Source organism: Anastrepha ludens, chromosome 3 (genome assembly GCF_028408465.1).
Source record: "Anastrepha ludens isolate Willacy chromosome 3, idAnaLude1.1, whole genome shotgun sequence".
Taxonomy (NCBI): domain Eukaryota; kingdom Metazoa; phylum Arthropoda; class Insecta; order Diptera; family Tephritidae; genus Anastrepha; species Anastrepha ludens.
The window spans coordinates 84,017,831-84,036,548 of record NC_071499.1 but is presented as its reverse complement, the minus strand read 5'-3'; the positions used below and the strand labels follow the sequence as shown (position 1 = coordinate 84,036,548).

Genomic DNA, 18,718 nt, shown 5'->3' with positions numbered 1-18,718 from the left:
ATTTATTTTTTGAATATCATATCTGGCATATGTCCGCTGCGGCTACGAGTTACATCCATACAACGAGTTGAATGTGCCCAATTTTTGACTACTTTTTCCAACAAATCTGGCCGTTGCTTCCTCACTTCGAAAGAAATAATAGAATAATTTCATATTGACTTGCCAAACCTTACTGAAAAGAAATTTCAACACAGTTTGCCATTCTCAGCTCTGAAACCGTAATTACTGATATCGATAATTCTCATTCAGTTAAAAAACAACCGATTTTCTATTATATTTATCATAAATCTTCCAGTGACTGACAACACGGAAGGGAAGCGGAAAAGATAACACGGAAGCGCGAAAAATGTTATAGCCACCAGTCAGTGGTTTAATAAACATAAAAAAAAATTGAATAAATTTTTATCAAATGCCAGCTAATTGTTTATGTGTGTGTATAAAAGTCCCTAATATTTATCTCAAAACTAATCGCTTTTTTTTATTCTATACTTTCTTTCGTTGATAGGAGTTAATAATAATTAATATCATGGAGTGAGTCAATTGCAATATTTTTTTTTAATTTAGTCCTTTGATACTTAAATTATGAAATTGGTGAGAAAGATTGCAGTATTCCTATATAAGGTCCATAGTTTTACGTGCATATGAAATTTTTCCTGAAAAACAAGAATAGTACATTTTTGTCGCAGAATTTAGTCGAAATAGGTATATTTATCAAAACCCTTCAATCGGCAGACTTACATATATGTATTTGAAATTCACTGTTGTTGGTGTCATTCTAACAGCCTAAAACATTTGCCATCAATTTTTTGCTACAACTGAGCAAGTGGCCATTCTTGGCCGAATATATGTAATACGTAGAACTGACTGTCAAAGGAAATGCATTGCAGTCAGTGAGCCATACAAAAGCCATGCCTCCATATTGAATAGGGCGGATATTGAACATAGAACTCAGAAGTCACTCGAACCACTTTTGGCTACAACTTTGATATTCACTTCGCCGATCAAGACGTTCGACAATACGGTAGGTCAAGTTTCAGCCTGCAGCACGCATGTGTATATTATATTTACTTGAAAAGTTTCGGCGTGTTTTCACCCCTATCATATCTCCGTTACCATTTCACATAAAGGTATCCGATTTTCTATATAAATTCATATAATTACTCTAACTAACTGTGAGAGAACGTCTAAGAAAGTTATATCAAGTAGTTTCTATGATACTTCATTCTGAGAATAGCTCAATTAAGTACTGATTGTTGGACGGTGGCGAACTTCTTGTGCGAGTAGAAGTTTGAGAAGATTTTAGGAGACAAGTAAAGGAAAAAATCTTCTCTCATACTGTATAACTATTTTTTAATTATTTTTTATAATAATCAATAAGCACCTTGAAAAGCGAAAAAAGAGTGGAACAGCAAAGTCATGCTCGAGGAAAAGAAGAGCAACTTTTAATTCAACACTGAAATGTAACACCGTGCGAAAATTTGGGAATCAAAAAAAGAGGAAAGTAGATACATCTTAACAAATTTTTGTCCCATCACATACAGAAATATGGGTATCAAATGAAAGAACGATTTTTTCCGTTGTCATTCAAACAGAATATCCCTTAACGTTTGTTATCCTAGACGTTTTTCATTCAAATCCAAAAATCAAAAATCGTTACGTATTTTAGAGATAAAAATGTTGAATTGGCATTTATTTGGTACAAAAATTTGAACAGAACTTGGTCTTATATGAGAAGTTAGAGGCCGAGAATTTTGGAGAGCTATTTGGCAATTATTTTACAAGATTGTTTTTAGGGGAGATAGAAGTAATTGGGAATCTAATTTTCTTCTAAGGGAAACTATCTCTATGAAAATTTCACTGAGGGTGGCTTAGGGATATTCAAACTTCGGTACAAAAATTTCGACGAATCCTGCAATCTCTTCGACAGCCTAGCGTCAATCTGCACTCAACTCCAGAATATAGACGTTTTTTAGGAAATTAGTAAACAAACGACAGTGCGAAAAAAGGGTTTTAATAAAAAAATTATTGAGTCGAGAGCAAATATGCAAGGGTTCTTTGAGCAAAATTTTGCCTTTGGTTTGATACAATGCTTATGGCATCGAGGCGAAGCATACAGTGCCTCTGGATTCTCTGAGCTTATACTGAGACTCTGACAAACGAATATTCTACTCTCAGGCATACTAATATATGAATTATTTGCACTTTAAAGAATGCGTTTCAAGGCCAGTTCATCCATGATATGGAACTCAAGTTAGCTCTTTATAAATAGCTCGATTCAATATAATCTATAGAGTTAATTTCAAGAATTCTGAAGATAAGCACACAAGAGTGAACTTTTCATGAGCATTTTACTTAGGTAACATTGAATAAACTTCAAATTTATAAAATTTTGTATTAATTTTTTTTTCAATTTACTTCTTATTATACTCAAGCCGAAAAACAAGGAAATTTTTTAAAGAATTGACGACAATGTCAAAAGTACTTGGACCCCTTGACATTGAATTGCGCACCCACCTCTGACACTAAATTTCTAAAGACTCCTATGGAAGCTAGTAAACGACCGTTTTGTCTACACAAGATCAATACTCTGATCCAGAAATCTTTTTAGAAGATTTAATCACAACTTTTCCAGCTGACGGCGCCAAGACAGAAAATTATTTTCATCTAAAGGAAAACTGAAAACTCGCTAACGACTCGCAACTATCAATCCATTTGCCTTTCAAACGGAATCGACACGCAGAACAGATCTGATACCAAAAATAAAGTATTAAAAATTTAATATTTAGCACCTGCGCTCACTTCGTTCTTGCACACCCTCTGAATTGAACTAAATGTGTGCGAAAAAAACTAACCTTGAAATTAGCAAATGAGTAAGTTAGTGACTAAATAAACTTGAAATTGCTTATTCGTAACATTATTCCGAAATTGTCATTAATTCGTCTTTCTTTCTTTCATACTTTTAATAAAGTTTTGGCATTCTAAGCTTATTTTACACAGAGCTCGAACTTTGTTATTATTCGGATCGAATTCGTCGGTATTGCTTTTTGATCGATTCAATTGTATTTTTCAAGCTATCATTAATATAATTCATAAATGTTTAAAGTACTTTACTTAAATTTTTTGCATTCGCAATTTGATTGTTTTGTTGCTTTTTGATTTTCTTCGCTTTAAACGTTTTTATTATAAATGCATTATATTATTTACATTGCTTATCGGCTAATTAGGAATGTTTTTTCAAACTATTAATAAAGTAGTTAGTCATAAGCTTTTTATTTATTTATACAATTTTTTATTGTAATTTTGTAAGTATTTATGTACAGCTATTATCACAATAATAACGCAACATATTGCAAAGTTTTACTATTTATTTATTTTGTATTTAATTTCTTCTCTTTCTTCTTTTTTATAAAAATTTAGTAAGACAAGAACAAAACCCATATAGCTCAATGTTTCAAACTATGCACAAAGTTAAAAAAAAACCAAAAAATTTTAAATTGTTTAGTCAGAATTTTTAGGGTATGCAGTTTTGTAGCCTATGGTATAGTATTGTGATTGTTTAAAGTGGCTCGAAATTCGTTTAGATTTTTTCATAACTTCCTGCCCTCTACCGACTGCTCAAAGTTTTTTACATCTGGAAAAAATGCAAGAAATGCCGCCAGCAAAAAAAAAAAATTCCCAAAAGTCAATGCGCTTTCTGAACTACTTCAACCCTCCGTTGGACACCCGGGTCTGGCCAGACTTTTTCGACTTTGGACATGGACTTAACATATTTCTATTATAGCTAACGACTTGAGCTTCCATGCAGCTTCCTCAAATTAAATTTTTTATCGATTTATGGATATAACTTTTTAAAAATGATCCTCGAACAGGACGAGAAAAGACCAGACCCGAGTGACCAACTGAAAGTTTTCAAAAAGATGTCCACGGAGGGTTAAAGTGTGAGTCACTTTATTATATCAAAATTCAATGGGCTATAAAACTGTATGCTCAAATTTTACTAAAAATTTGTATTAAAAAGTTTGAAATTTTAATAAAAATTGATCGAGTTTAAGCAAATTTGGAGACTTTAAATTAAGTGCTTTTTGGTGTAGTAAAAACTCCATTTTCATAATAAAAAGAAGAAATACTAATAATAATCCAAAACTTTGTAATACTTCGCGTTGCTATCATTGTGAACTCATTTTTATGCATTGTACATATAAATTTGTATGTTAGGCAAGTTTATCAATACATGGAACTCAATATAAACAAAAAATGTTTATCCTTAAGTGTGCAAATTAAAATTCACTTATTTTTCCTAGTATGCAAATTTTATTTGGGCATATTTTGAGAAATTTTTGAATTTTTTTTCTGCAAATGTCTTAAGTTTATACGCCTATATTGGATAATAAAATTGGCAGCTCTATTCAGCATCGGTAAAATCATTTTAGTGGCCTAAGAAAATCCTTCCTTTCCCTTAACAAAAAAAAGCAAATGTCCTGCCACAGAATAGAGCAGTACGTCTATTTCCACCGTGCCTTAACCACAGCTTACGCTTAACTATAATTAATCATCACTTTTAAATGCACAAATTCTTGTACAATATTCGTTGCATCAAAGCTTGTAAAGTACAGAACAAAGGTAGGCTCAACTTTACTGGCCTAACAGGTAAGTTATGCTAACAGTGATAGTCATATTACAAATGTAAGCATTTTTTTACAAGATACTTTCAGGCGCTGCCAGAGCCTTAATTGTACAAACAAAAGAAATATCATTAGATACATACAGGCCGATAGTCTCTGTTGCATGTTACCATGATTTTGTGATAACTATTTTTAAATATATTTTAAGTAAATAAATAAATAAAAATTATAAAATAAATTGCGTGTGATTGAATTTTAGTACAGAGAATTTGTGGAGCATTTCGGATTTACTTTTGCTGTAGCTTTAGCGTATATATAAGTAGGTATATGCAAGTACGTATACGTATTTTATGTAATGAATACAGCCAACACTCCCATTTTCTATTGTAGAAACAACAAATGCAAAAAATGAAACTACAAGGTGGTGCAAAATTAATCACCCTAGCGAAAGATTTATACATTTTTCAAATGACGTCGTACGTCAATCACATTTCACACTTGTGACGTAGACAGCTGCTATATTCAGACAAACAGTGGAGCACTTGTCTCATCACTCAAAATAATTTTTTTGTTGAATACAAAAGATGTTCAAAAACAAAATTGGATGATTAATTTTGCGCCACATTGTATACAAATGCAACCGGCAGGTGATATTTTTACATAAAACAGACATACAGCTCTTTTGACTAGCTGCTGTCTACAAATGCAAAATGTAAACAAAAAATCAGCTATTTCATACTAACTATAATTTTGTGATGGCAGCGTTTGACATTTCTGAAACATAATAGGTCTTGGTGGAAATAGACTATAATTTCTTTTCAATACAATTATGTGATATTAACGGAGTTTACATTATACAGTTCCAAATACAAATATAATATTTACAAATATTAAAAATCATTTTTACTTAGTAAATCTTTTAAATTCCTCTACTTGGCACACAAGACTCTCTCTTACAAACTATAACGGCACAAGGGCCGATCAAAAAGTGCCAGCTGTATTGTTGAAAACAAATTTTTTTTTTAATTGTTTGGAATTTTTCTCAGTGATGTTGACTCTATACATTTTTTTCACGTTACTGAAATTTCTTTAATCGCTTCTAAAATACGACATGTCAAAGCTTTCAAAATAGGTTTCTTTGTCATTTTTTTCTCCTGAATAATGTTTTCATTATACAATATGGGAAAAAGAATTCGTGTGTTCGAACGTGTGTGATTGATGTAGCACCAATTCATAGCGTAGTTTGAGCAATTTAGTCGCAATCCCAATAATTTGCTTGTCACCGTCAATTTCTCTACCGAATCTGTCTTATACGTCTTGAGTGGTACTTCTTTCTTTTTTATCACGCCTTTTGAATTCCAATAATTCGTCGCCTTTCCTTTCCAGTCGATACAACCACCTTTGCCTTTCGGCTGAAGGTGCTTAGCCACTTGGAACCCGGTCTCCTTAAATTTTTAATTCAATTGGTTTAGTACATCTGGGTAGTTATGGCGTAAGTAATACTTGTACTTTTTTCACTTTATTTTCAGGAATTTTTCAAGTTGATCACTTATTTACAGTACAAAAATTCGTTGTTTTATCGCTAAAAAAGCCTACTTTGATTATTCCTTTCGAATTCTTAAAAGTTGTCCTCATCGCAGCCCGGTCTCTCTAACTTTTTTATAATTCTCGATAGCACTACCAAGTGATTCTTATTTGCTTTCAGCTAAAAGACTGCGTAGATCATTTCTTTTGAATCTTAAAAATCGTTCGCATTTCATTGCCGGCGGATGCAAGCATTCTTGCTTTTTTCGTAGCATTGTCGTTTGATCTCCGTCTTCGAGTAATGTATCTAGGTTTCTTTAACTCTAATGACACAACGTAAGATCATACGAAAATCGTTTAAAGTAGTCCAAATTCGAAGGAGTTAGCCATTTTCGAAAGTTTGCTCGCCATGAAACTCGCATCAGATCAGCACACTTTTCACAATTAACTCATCGTTTGAAATATTTATACCGCCTTTGCTACTTCATGTCCTTTAGTTTGGCGAAAATCATCCCTCTAAATCATTTCTGTCATAGATCTCTTCCGTTATGTCTTTGATAATCACATCTGTCTGTCAGTCCGGCCTTTAGTGGTCTGAAGCATCAAACATTTTTCCATTTTTTTGAAGCAAGATTCCTGAATGACCTTCGCCAGATAAAAGTAGACGACGGTAATGCCAATATCCCTCAGCAACGGCCACCTGTCATTGGCATGTGTACTTATTGATCGACCCTCGTATACTATATTTTCAATATAACTACATATTAAATAACTAAGTACAAAAACTTAAACATTGCCATTATAGACTAACAGATCTAACAGCCTAAAACAAGTGCACCGAAGGTCTTATAACTAAAAGTAATCTGTCTAATGTGCGCAAACTTAGTTAAGTATTTTAGCGAGTTGTTTGTGGTCATTATTTTTCGCTTAAACTATTTCTTTTTTTTTTTTGTAATTTTAGTAATTAAAAGTTCATATTCACTGCGTACTCTAATCGTAGCGTGTAGCTGAACGAAACCTTTTTATGAAACTGTTACGCAGGCGATTTGATAGTCTTATTAATTGTTGCTGTCGTTGTTGCTGCCGCTGCTGTTGCTCCAATTTGCTAAGCCATTCAATCAGTAATTTTATTTGTTATTGTAAAATATTGGCGGTTGCGATTTTTGGCGTTGCAATGACAAGGGTTTTGGTGGTGGTGTAGGCGGCGAAGATTGTCGTTGTGATTGTTGCGATGTTGTTGATGATTGCCATTTCAGTCGACTTTAAAATATACACAGGAATGGAAAAATATATAAGTAAAACAGTTTATGAGTAGAGTATAATACTTTGATGAAAAATTTTAATATTTTTGTTTGAAGAAGTAGCGAATGTACGGACACAAACTAGAATAAAAAAATTTTACAAGCCAAGAGGTTATTCACAAAGCGCTGCGTTACATTTTTAATTATGAAATTTTATAAACTTTTTTTTAAATGCAGGTTGAGTAACTGTTATCGGTGAGTAAATCATATTTTAGTATTATATTTACAGTTAATAATTCTAACAAGCATAAAATTACTATTTTTATTATAATTATAAATTGTTTGCCATAATTACCATTTCAGTCACAGCTGATATTTTTTGGTATTCCATACAAATATCAAAAGCACAAACAAAATATCAATTGAGAGAAATCTAAGACCGAGGTACACTAAGTTCACCAACAAACAGAAAAACAATCGTGAAATAAAAATAAAATTAAGTAATGCGAGAATTGCCTTTTATAGATTGCGCCAAGTAATGAAAACACAATAAAATAATAATGAAAATCAGTTTATTATTTTGCAAAACATTCTCCTTGAAAGTCAATATATTTCTGCATTCGCTCGAACTAATTTTCTAAGCACTTTTGCCACTCAGAAGTGGATACCTCCAAAACGAGCTGTTTAACCTTTAAGTGCCTACAGTGTCTTCAAGCATTGAAAAACGTTGACTTCGCATTCTACAATCTGTGTCAGAAGAAAATAACCGGTTTTTTTCTTGTAACTTCAAGATATATTTCGTGCTGCTTTTTGCTGCATAATAGTCCTACTCAAGGGGTACGACGCCAGTGCTAACTCAGGTTAGTGTCGTTCGAAACTTTCCCGTAAGCGCCACCAAACAGAAAGTGAGTGAGAAGTACGCGAAGCGTTTCGAGGCGGTATTTTTTTTTGCACGCATTCGAAAAGGCCGAAATTATCTTACGCTGCGGCTGCAAGAGTGATTAAAAAATAAAAAAAGTTTGTTGTGATGTAGGATCAGCGGTATAAGGTGTACAAAAATGTTGATGGCTTTTCCGAGCGCAGCTTGAAGCGAGTGATAACCAAAAAAGCAGGATAAAGTGATCGTCCAACTTTTTAAGCGAGACCCTTCTTTGTGACTACGCCAAGTTCGATCAGTTCTTGCTAAAAAGGGAATAGATGTGAGCATCAATACCATCGCACGTCGACTGAAGGAGGCGAATATATCCTACCGTCTCACATCATCAAAACCACTGCTCTCAGAAAAACACATTGAGAAACCGAACAAGAAAATGGTGTCACATATTGGACTGGCCTTCCCAGTCCCCAAACGTCAACCTCATTGAAAATGTGTGGACAGCTATGAAAACGCATCTTGCCGGAAGGCCAATCCATGACTTAAAGCAACTCGTGCGTCAAGATCCCAAAATCTGGTCCTCTTTGTCGACGAGCTACGCAGAAAAACTGGTTCAAAGCATGCCGAGAAGATGCCAGGATATACTCCAACGATGGAGACTACACGGCTTATTCAGTAATTGCGACTCATAGTTTTGTACATACTTTCATGTAAAAAAATTTTTAAATATATATCTTTTATACTTCATGAATTATCGCGGTTCCTTTTTTCTGACACAGACTGTATATATACCAAAAAAAATTAATTCGATCTTCTGAGGGCTCACAAATTTCTTGTGTAAGCCGGTACGTGAGAGCTCGCATTGGCTTGATGAAGGATGATTCATATTCGGTGGTTTATTTTCCTTAAATCTCAGAAAACTTCTGGCAAACAAATGGTTATGTACCACTCAAAATTGATTGTTTTAAGTTTATCTGGTGGTACATTTGCGACATGATCAGATTTTTCGAGAAAAACCAGTGACCATTTGCTTTGAGGTGCTACTTCCGCGAGCAACTTTTGTTGGATTAAGCGCTTCTTGGAACACCCATATTCTCGATTATATAATATATAGGTTTCTTAATTCCGAATGCATACGCTATGTTAGCCTTTGCCCGGCGTAATTGTACACATTTGTCAGGCCCTTACATTCTCAAAAAGTTGCCTGTAGCATTTGTTAAGGTCCGTTTAGAGTACGCTGTTTTTATATAGCGGCTCTTCCGAGACACTCACATAAACAAATAGTTAAGCGTATACAAACAGTTTTTATAAAATTTGTTTGACATTCGACAGTGCTTCTCCCGCAATTTTTGATGTGCATTTAGATGATGTCTACCAACGGAGGAATCTATAGTTTCATGCTGGCTCCGAACGGCAGACGGTTTTTATAAGCTTTTTCAGAAAATCACTCAGAGGATGGGCATTGCTTGCTGAGCGGTTACGGCTGTTAGAAGAAAACTTGTTCTATAATTGTAAACCTTATATTTACAGTAAGGATCAAATCTGGAAAGAGCCGGCAATATCATTCGTTCATAATTTTTAAAAGCACAGCAGGTAGTGCTTAGTTCAGCTGAAATCATAAGTTTATCGGGGTACATTCATCAACGAATTACATTTATCATAGTAAGAATCATCCACGTCAACTCAGCCACCGAAAGTACAGCGTGTAAATAATACCTACTTATTGCACCTTTTTTAAAATAACGGTAAAAACAGCTTTATTTCGGTAATAGGACGGCTTCATTCAGTGTTTTGTTCCAAATTTTTAGCCATACATTTTTGAAACTATCCAAAGGTATGTTAATTAAGTGCCCAAGTGTCCTAAGCATATGAATCCAATTGCTAAAATCGTGTAGGTTTAAGTCTGGAGAACACGTCGACATTTTTCCTCGAAAAGTTTTCGCAACATCAATTTTGTACAATTCTGGTTTTGTGTGCTCTTCATTTTCCTTAATTATCAAAGAGTGGAGAGCTGCGAATGAACCAAGACTAAAAAACCTCGTCGTTTTCAGTCGAAAAAGAAAGCTGTGCTGACGATTTTTATGGATTACAAGGAATTTTTACCAGAATGTAAAATAGTTAGTACAGACTTTTATTTGGACATTATGAGATTTGTGGGAAAACAACTCGTGGATTTTGCATCATGATGACGCACCATCGCACACTGCCATCATTAACCGTGAATTTTTGACCAAGAACGAAACGAATACTATCCAATTCCCCTCATATGGCTTCTGCTTTTGTTTATGTTTTGATCGAGTCAAATAACCACTATAGGGAACCCGTTTTAACAGTCGAAAGTAGGTAATGGAAAAATCGAAGACGGCTCTGATGGCTATACCGAGAATAGAGTTCTATAAATGTTTCGATAGCTGGATCAAACGCTGTCGAGAGCTTGGTCAAAGAGTGTTGCAGTTGATGTTGAGCACTTTGAACACGATAATATCACTTTTGAGGAATATTCTTGTATTTTGAATTTTCTAAATATATTGCGGGAACTTTTTGACCAAGGTGTAATTCTCTAAAAATCTGCAATTGGCGCTTGCATTTGGGACAGTAGCATATAAAGTCGCATATGTAAAATGAATACACTTTCAATAGCGCAATAGGATGTTTGCTTGAAATTCTGGATATTCGTTGCACCGATGTAGCCCACTTTATTTAGAAATGTTGAGAATGCAGAATACTATTTTGAAAAACCGCTTCTGTAATTAATTAGTGGTTTTTATCTTCTTTCTCGGAACCACGTTACTCAAAACGATTGGCATTGCTCTGTAGATAACTTATCAAAATTTAACATAGTATCTTGTATTACTTGTTTCAAACAAAAATTACGATTCCTATTACGCCTTTCATGAATGAGTGTTCTGGAAAACTTGCCTCACGTGAAGCCATGTACCAGTAGCCATTGCAAATTTTGTGATATGTTAAAAGTTCTACATCTAATAGTTTCGTCAGAAAAAAAAATTCGTTACTGTCTATTTTGCATGCCGTTTTACCCCTTACTTCATACCTTGCCTTACCTTCTATAGATTATGTTAAAAAATCTCTGGTCAAACATATCTCTCCTACAGAATTTCCTATCATCACTGCCCTAACATCACCTGTCATTTCTTAGTTTGACAACTCAATTTTCATTTCACCATTTTGAAAATAAAATGTTAAGACAGTAAATTACTCATATGAGGAAACGTGACAAAGTCAAAACAAAAATTTGACAGATGTTAAGACACATTCCGTAGAAGGGGTAGATGAAGGGTTTAATACTCAATAAAATGGCATAGGTTTGTTTTCAGTTTTATATGAATCATTTTACGATAAACCTCAAAAAACAGAAGTTGTAGATAAAAGCCAATTCTTTATTATATAGATATGTATGATTGGCGCTTACACCCTTTTTGAGTGTTTGGCTGAGCTCCACCTCTCATTTATGGCATACGTCTTGAAGTTGTTCCACATGTGGAGAGACCTACAGTTTCAAGCCGACTCCGAACGGCAGATATTTTTATGAGGAGCTTTTTCATAGCAGAACGACAAGGGACATGTGAGGTGATTTCCCCGCGGAGGGAGAAAATTGGAATCCCACTGACTACCTGCGGTCTGCTCCTGGAAAGATGGGCATCGCGCAAACTCAGCGAGCGCTGGGCAAATGCACAAACGTGCAAAGTCGCGAAATCCTTCTGGCCACGTGTGGACCGAAGGCGCTCGGGTGAGCTTCTGAGGCTGACAAAATATCAGCTCTCCAATCTAGTAGGTTCTCTCACAGGACACAATGCGCGAGGAATGCATGCTGTGAGACTTGGAATCACCTCGAGTCCTTTCTGTGCTGGATGTATGGAGGATGAGGTGGAATCATCTCAGCACCTTCTCCTTAGCTGCCCTGCCCTGGCCGGGCTAAGATTCAGGCATCTTGGCTCTTACTTCTTTGCCACGCCTGCTGATATAGCTGGCGCTGACATTAAAAATCTGATGAGTTTCATCAGCAGCATTAAGCGGTTGACGCAAACATAGTCATCGTTCATAATCCGCACGCTCCTAACCTTCCCATCACCACCTCTCCCCGCCCTCTCCCTGCACCTCATCGGTCCTTCCCCTCTCCTCACTTCCTTGACAATGGTACCACAAAGGACGAACCTTTCTTCGTCCAAGTGTGCCCACTCCCTGGGCAACCATACTAACCTAACCTAACCTAACCTCATAGCAGAAATACAATCGGAGGTTTGCCATTCATTCGTAATACATATATTAAATATATCAAATATCCTCAGATAATATTTTTTTCATATAATATACATCAGAAATTAAATGCATTTTACAGCGCCTTGTGAGTAGCTCTTTTCAATGAAATGACTGATAAAAACATTCACAACTAACAAGAAACTAAATACATATATATAAGGCGTTTTTCAATAGGTGCGCTTCAACTTTTTTCCGATAGGGAGGGCGAACGACGCAATATTTTTTATTTTTCGCTTGTCATTTGTAAACTTCATTAGTATACATTTCATCATGGAACGCTACACACTTGAGCAACGATTGCAAATCGTGCAAATTTTTATGAAAATAATCGTTCTGTTGCTGCTACTTTAAATCCAAATAATTCCAAAAAATCATCTTCAGTGATGAAGCTCACTTTTGGCTCAATGGCTTTGTCAACAAGCAAAATATGCGTTACTGGGCAGAAAGCAATCCACACGTGATTCATGAGGCACCGTTGCATCCCGAAAAAATCACTGTTTGGTGCGGTTTACATGCCGGCGGCGTAATTGGCCCATATTTCTTCATTGACGAGAACGATCGCCACGTTACTGTGAATGGAAATCGATACCGCGACATGATAAACGATTATTTTTGGCCGCAATTGAATGGTATGGACTTAGACGACATGTGGTTTCAACAGGACGGGGCCACAAGCCACACAGCACACGCTACAATTGATTTGTTGAAGAGTAAGTTCGATGAGCGCATTATTTCCAGAAATGGACCGGTCGAATGGCCGCCGCGCTCGTGTGATTTGACGCCTCTAGACTATTTTCTTTGGGGTTATGTGAAGTCATTGGTCTACAGTAACAAGCCGGCGACGATTTGTGAGCTCAGAGCCAATATTGAACGCGAAATTGCTGGAATTTCGGCGGATTTATGCAAAAGAGTGGTCGAAAATTGGGTTCAACGATTGGACTTCGTAAAACGTGCACGCGGTGGTCATGCAAAAGAAATCGAATTTCATACTTAAAGGTATATGTTCAAACTCGATAATAAAAAACAAATTAGTTAAAAAAATCAAACCGTTTGTGTTTTATTCAAAAAAAAAAGTTGAAGCGCTCTTACTGAAAAACGGTTTACTATATTTGTACGTAAGGGTGCATCACCCTATCATAAAAAACAATCGGTACTGTTCTCAATCCACTCATTGATGCAAAAACAAACAAAGCACAATAAAGCACCTCAGATTGCATAAGAATTTAAGCTAAAAGGCATGCATAAAAATGTTTTAAATTTTATGAATATAATTGCAAAATAATATGCCCATAATTGGGACGTGAACGGGTTAATTTTCCAATGTGGTAGTAAAAAGGGTGAGAAAATACCTTTCCAATGATACCTCAGAAGTCTAAAGCGTTCAATTTTTGACTAAACTTTTCTTAAGCCTATATTCCATAAAAAGTAAAAATTAGCGTAAAAAATCGCATTATTCTATGCAGATCATTTAAGCTTAAGTTCTGATGTGATTTTTTTGGGAAACAGTTGCTTCAAAACTGATTTTATTTATGCAAATATTTTCAAATTGGTCCAGCTCGTGTAAATCTTAAGGAGTTTTCTTTTTCCGCATTAATGCCGCATTGAGTCCGCCCTGCGTCAGCGCTAGCGAATTTTCTTTTTCTTTTCTCAAACTGCTATACTCGCACCAGGCATTTATTACCCATCCCAATCCATCGGAAAGGATTCCCATATTGCATTTTATAGGACGATGGCTCTTAAATTTTAAAAGAAATGTTAAATATCTCAGAGCGTACACAGTGCCCAAATTGGATCAAATTTGAAAGGATGCAATATGAATATCGCCGGTCTACTTTACATTTTATACAACAAATTTAAGATGCCTAAAGTTACTGAAGTTCGAATTTTATCGAATGACTTTTATACTGCACTTTTTTACTCTCTCTTGTGCGGGCACTTAAGAGACTGCAAAATTTGTGCGCTTATGAGAGAAATGTAAAAATAATATGCCATTGGAGGGTTAATGTGTTATCGGAGGGTTGTCCACTCAAGAGAAATTTTTTTTTTAATTCTTAAGAATTTATGGTACTGAAAAAAAGGCCACTTATGGGAGGTGTCCGCTCGCTTGTGAAATATGAAAGGTGGTACTTTTTCGAGAAAAGAAAACAATATTAATATAATAAATATATAGAAATAAATAAATAAATAAATGTATATATATATATGTATAATAATTCCAATGGAAAACCGCAACTTTTTTTGGTGAGTCATCCCAATGTACATACAATGTGCAACTGAAAAAAACGAAACTAAGCATTTAATATTTTTACAAAGTATTTTTTTATTTTTTCACATTTTTGTTTTTTCTTTTTATATATTGTACTTTTAAATTAACTGAAAAAAATATGTACGCATGTATCTGTGTGAAATATGAACTTATAAAGAACCAAAGTTTGCATTATAATTTTTTTGTTTTGCAAATTTCATAGAAAAAAGAAACAAAAATATTCCGTATAAATGTATAAAAAAATTCTAAGCAAGGCGAATAACGCAACAGCAAATTAGATTTTCAAAATAGCCAACGTGCTTCAAAGCAAAATAAATACAATACATTCCAGATTTGTATTGAAAACAGGCATAATTAAGTTTTTAAAGATCATTTTTAAGCCAAAGAGAAAGGCAAAATATATTATTGTCGGTCATGTGATGAATATTATATGTTTGTATATTTAAATATTTATTTCATTAACAGCAACTTACTATACATTGCCTTGTTGTACTATTTGCTGTTGGCAGTAATGCTTTGGGAAGCTGCTTGGCGTCAGTTTGGGATCACTTAGCTGCTTCAATTTGTTTCAAAAGTCAGTACTATTGAACTTTACCGTTTCAATATTTTTATTATTATTTTTTTTCAGAATGTTTTGTTAGGTTTATCGTATTGCTTTCAAGTATTGAATAATGCATTTACTAAAACAAAAACAAAACAAAAAAATAAAGTACTATTTGCTGGAATTCAGTTTAATTTTATCGCTTAAAAGTACGAATTTTAAGATTTTACAACTTTTTAATAATTTTTTTTTTTTTGTTTTTTTTTTTGTAGTTTTGACTTTACCCTTAATTACATTAATCTTTGTTAATACACGATTTAGCAACTTAAATTAAGCAAGAAACAATAAATTTAAATAAATTACATGTAATGTAACTAAATCTTAACAACTTATTCCCAAAAAGCGCTCTCGAATATGTACGCTTGTATGTATATAATACTTATTCGTATGTATGTATTTTGTTTTTATAATTATTAATATTATAAGTAACATTAGTATGGAATTATCGAATATTCTCCTCAGTTTAAATGTATGGAATATGTTAATGGAAAAGCTAACTTCGTTTAGGCAAATATACACAAAATGTGGAAAATGGGCCTTGCAAAATCGAGCGGAAAGATATGTTAACATATACATACATACATACACATATGCATGATTGGAATTGATATAATACTTGAATTTTATTGAAGAAACCCAATCAGTTATTATTAAGCCTTCTTTGGAAGTGGTAATAAATAAAAGTACTTATATTTTTTAAATGTGAAAGCTAGCAAGTACTGTACATTCGACAACTATTTGCGGTTCAAACAACTTGTTTGTCAGTTATGTTAAAATTAAGCGGCTATGAAAAATTTTGCTCCACTATGCGGCAATAATACTCGACTCAAAGTTAAAGCATACGAAATTAATGCGAAAACTAGTTCCATCATGTAAAATATGCGGTGCAGCAGTGGGGCTCATGCTGCCAAGTCTTCATTTCCAAAAAAAAATCACTATTTTCGATTCAAAAACAAAACTCATTATTTTGGACTGAGGCGGTGTCCCAACTTATTTGGCAACTTTTTGAATTGTAAGTCTGGCGACAACTTTTCTAGTGACGTAATCCACGTAGTTATTGCGTTAAGGGATTGGTCGAATATAAATGCGAGATGAGTAGGAACGAACAAAGATTTTTACTTTTAATTTCATCATAAAAATCAATAAATTGAATGTTTTGAAATATTTTTAATATACAGTAAAGCCTCGATATAATATAACAAATCTGAATTGATAGTTTTGATTATAAGATGTAATTGAAAATTGTCAATGACCTGCATTCGTGTTTGTTAATGATCGAATTTTCACTTTATAAGTATAACTCATTTGGTCTACGATCAAAGCAAAACTGTGACTGTAGCACCTGTAAATCCATAATTCGCTATGTTATAACTATCTATTGATAACTGCATTGTTGTTGTGGTTGATAAAACGTTCCCGTGGCAGACATATACATAGTAGCAATACTACGAGCGAATATCAGATGCGTGCCATTTACTCAACATCTCAACATCTCGACACTCAATTATTCATTTTATAACAAATGTCAAATTTGATTGAATGCGATGGCAAGGAATCGGTCAATGATATAAAGGTATGTAACTCGGAACTACAGCCTCCAGTTACAGTTGCTGCATTTTCCGAAATACAAATCGAAAACTACGAAGTAGCTCAATTGAATTTTTTTCTTTTTTTTTTTGTTGCTGGTTTTGCGTTTATGTATTTTTTTTCTCTTTGAGAGCGAATTCTCGGAAATTAAGGGGTAACACCACTGTAGAAATTTCAAAAAATTGATTTTTTTTATAAGCTTAAAAAATTCTTTGAACCTTTTAAAATACAGAACAAAAAGTTTTATACGTTACCGAAGTTTATTTCATAAATATTTTAAGCTTTTAACCAAGCGTTAGTGACTGCTACCTAACGACTTCTCCAAATTTCCAAACTTTAAACGCGTTTTTCTCAAAACACGTTTTCTGAAATTGGCACGCAGCATAACTCAAACAATTTTAAATATTTTTAATCAGGTTTTTCACTACGTCTGTATAATAACCTTCTAAAGAGAAGAGCGTAGGGGATTTTCGATAGATTAATTTGAACGATTGTTATAATTATTTAAGTGTCGCTTTTTTCGTCCAAAATAGAGTTTTTTCCTTCAAATGCTTGCTAATTCCACAAAAATAAATATTTTTTAAATCCCCTACGTGTTTCTCTAGCTATTCTTATCTAGATTAAGAAAAAAAATGTTTCTTTGTTCCAGATTAAGATTTGCACCCTCTGTGCTGCGTGCCGCGGAGCTCCTTCAAGAGAAATCACATTACACAAATGTCTCCAATGCCGCCATTTTGTAAAATATTTCGATCAAACTTTGTAGTTTTGTATTTTAGTATATAAGTAATAACTTCCCAAATCAGAGTGATTGTTTTCCCTTTCCTTCTATACAAAAAAAAATTCTTTAAAAATCGTGTTTAGTTTACGCGTGTACAGTGGTGTTACCCCTTAAGTTACATGAACAAACCTATTGCCATGTTATGTCATCGTCATTTTGAAAATTTCTTCAAGTAAGCTAGTACCAGATAACGTTAATGTATAGAGAAGTCTCAATGACAGGATCGTATGGAATTTCGAGGGGTACTCGTTTCGCGAAAACTAATCACAGCAGACACATTTCTCACCAAAAGTTAAGAGTAAGGGGCTGAATTATGAATGAATACATAAAGGTTCTCTGCTAGTAGGTTGTGCCTGCGCTCTTGATTGTTTGAAAGCATTTATACGATGAAAAGGAAAGAAGAACACCGGTATTCTGCGAGAATCTTTTTTTGACAAAGAAGCGAAATGCACATTCTGGGAAACTAAAATTATCAAAAATGCTGCGTCACAAAAAATATCAAGTGGTTTTCAAACATGCAAAATGCTAGCCCATAGCTTCACAGATGTTGGTAATATATGAATTAAAATATTATATTAAAATATTGAATTCCAACTTCATTCAATTGCTGTCTCGATTGGTAACTTCATAGCAATTAACCATTGAACATTTGAAACATCAAAAATTTAGTGTTGAGACGATAAGTAAATAATAGCAGTCTATCGTGCGAGCAATATGATATTTAGCTAGTAACAAAATCTGTTACTTTTCTGTGATATTCTACTGACCATAGCTAAAATAAAAGTGCACGCATATTGAAACACAGCTAATGCTAAAACTTCATTAACAAAAGCTTTTCAAAATATTATTTTTATTATTATATCTATATAAATATTTTAATAAAGCCTATATTTTAAAAAAGTCTAATTAAGAAAAGAAAAAATGGGCACGTCCAAAGTAAAAACTTA

General features: G+C 34.0%; 1 protein-coding gene across 2 annotated transcripts in view; it reads right to left on the bottom strand.

The window, feature by feature from the left end:
- Window positions 1-18,718, bottom strand: part of LOC128858306 (rho-associated protein kinase 1) — a 73,490-nt gene continuing 54,772 nt past the window's right edge. For both annotated transcript variants that reach the window (XM_054094469.1, XM_054094468.1), the window contains exon 13: window positions 1-7,406. In XM_054094469.1, coding sequence (XP_053950444.1) covers window positions 7,274-7,406 — 133 coding nt within the window. In that variant the 3' untranslated portion in view covers window positions 1-7,273. The remainder of the gene's footprint in view (window positions 7,407-18,718) is intronic.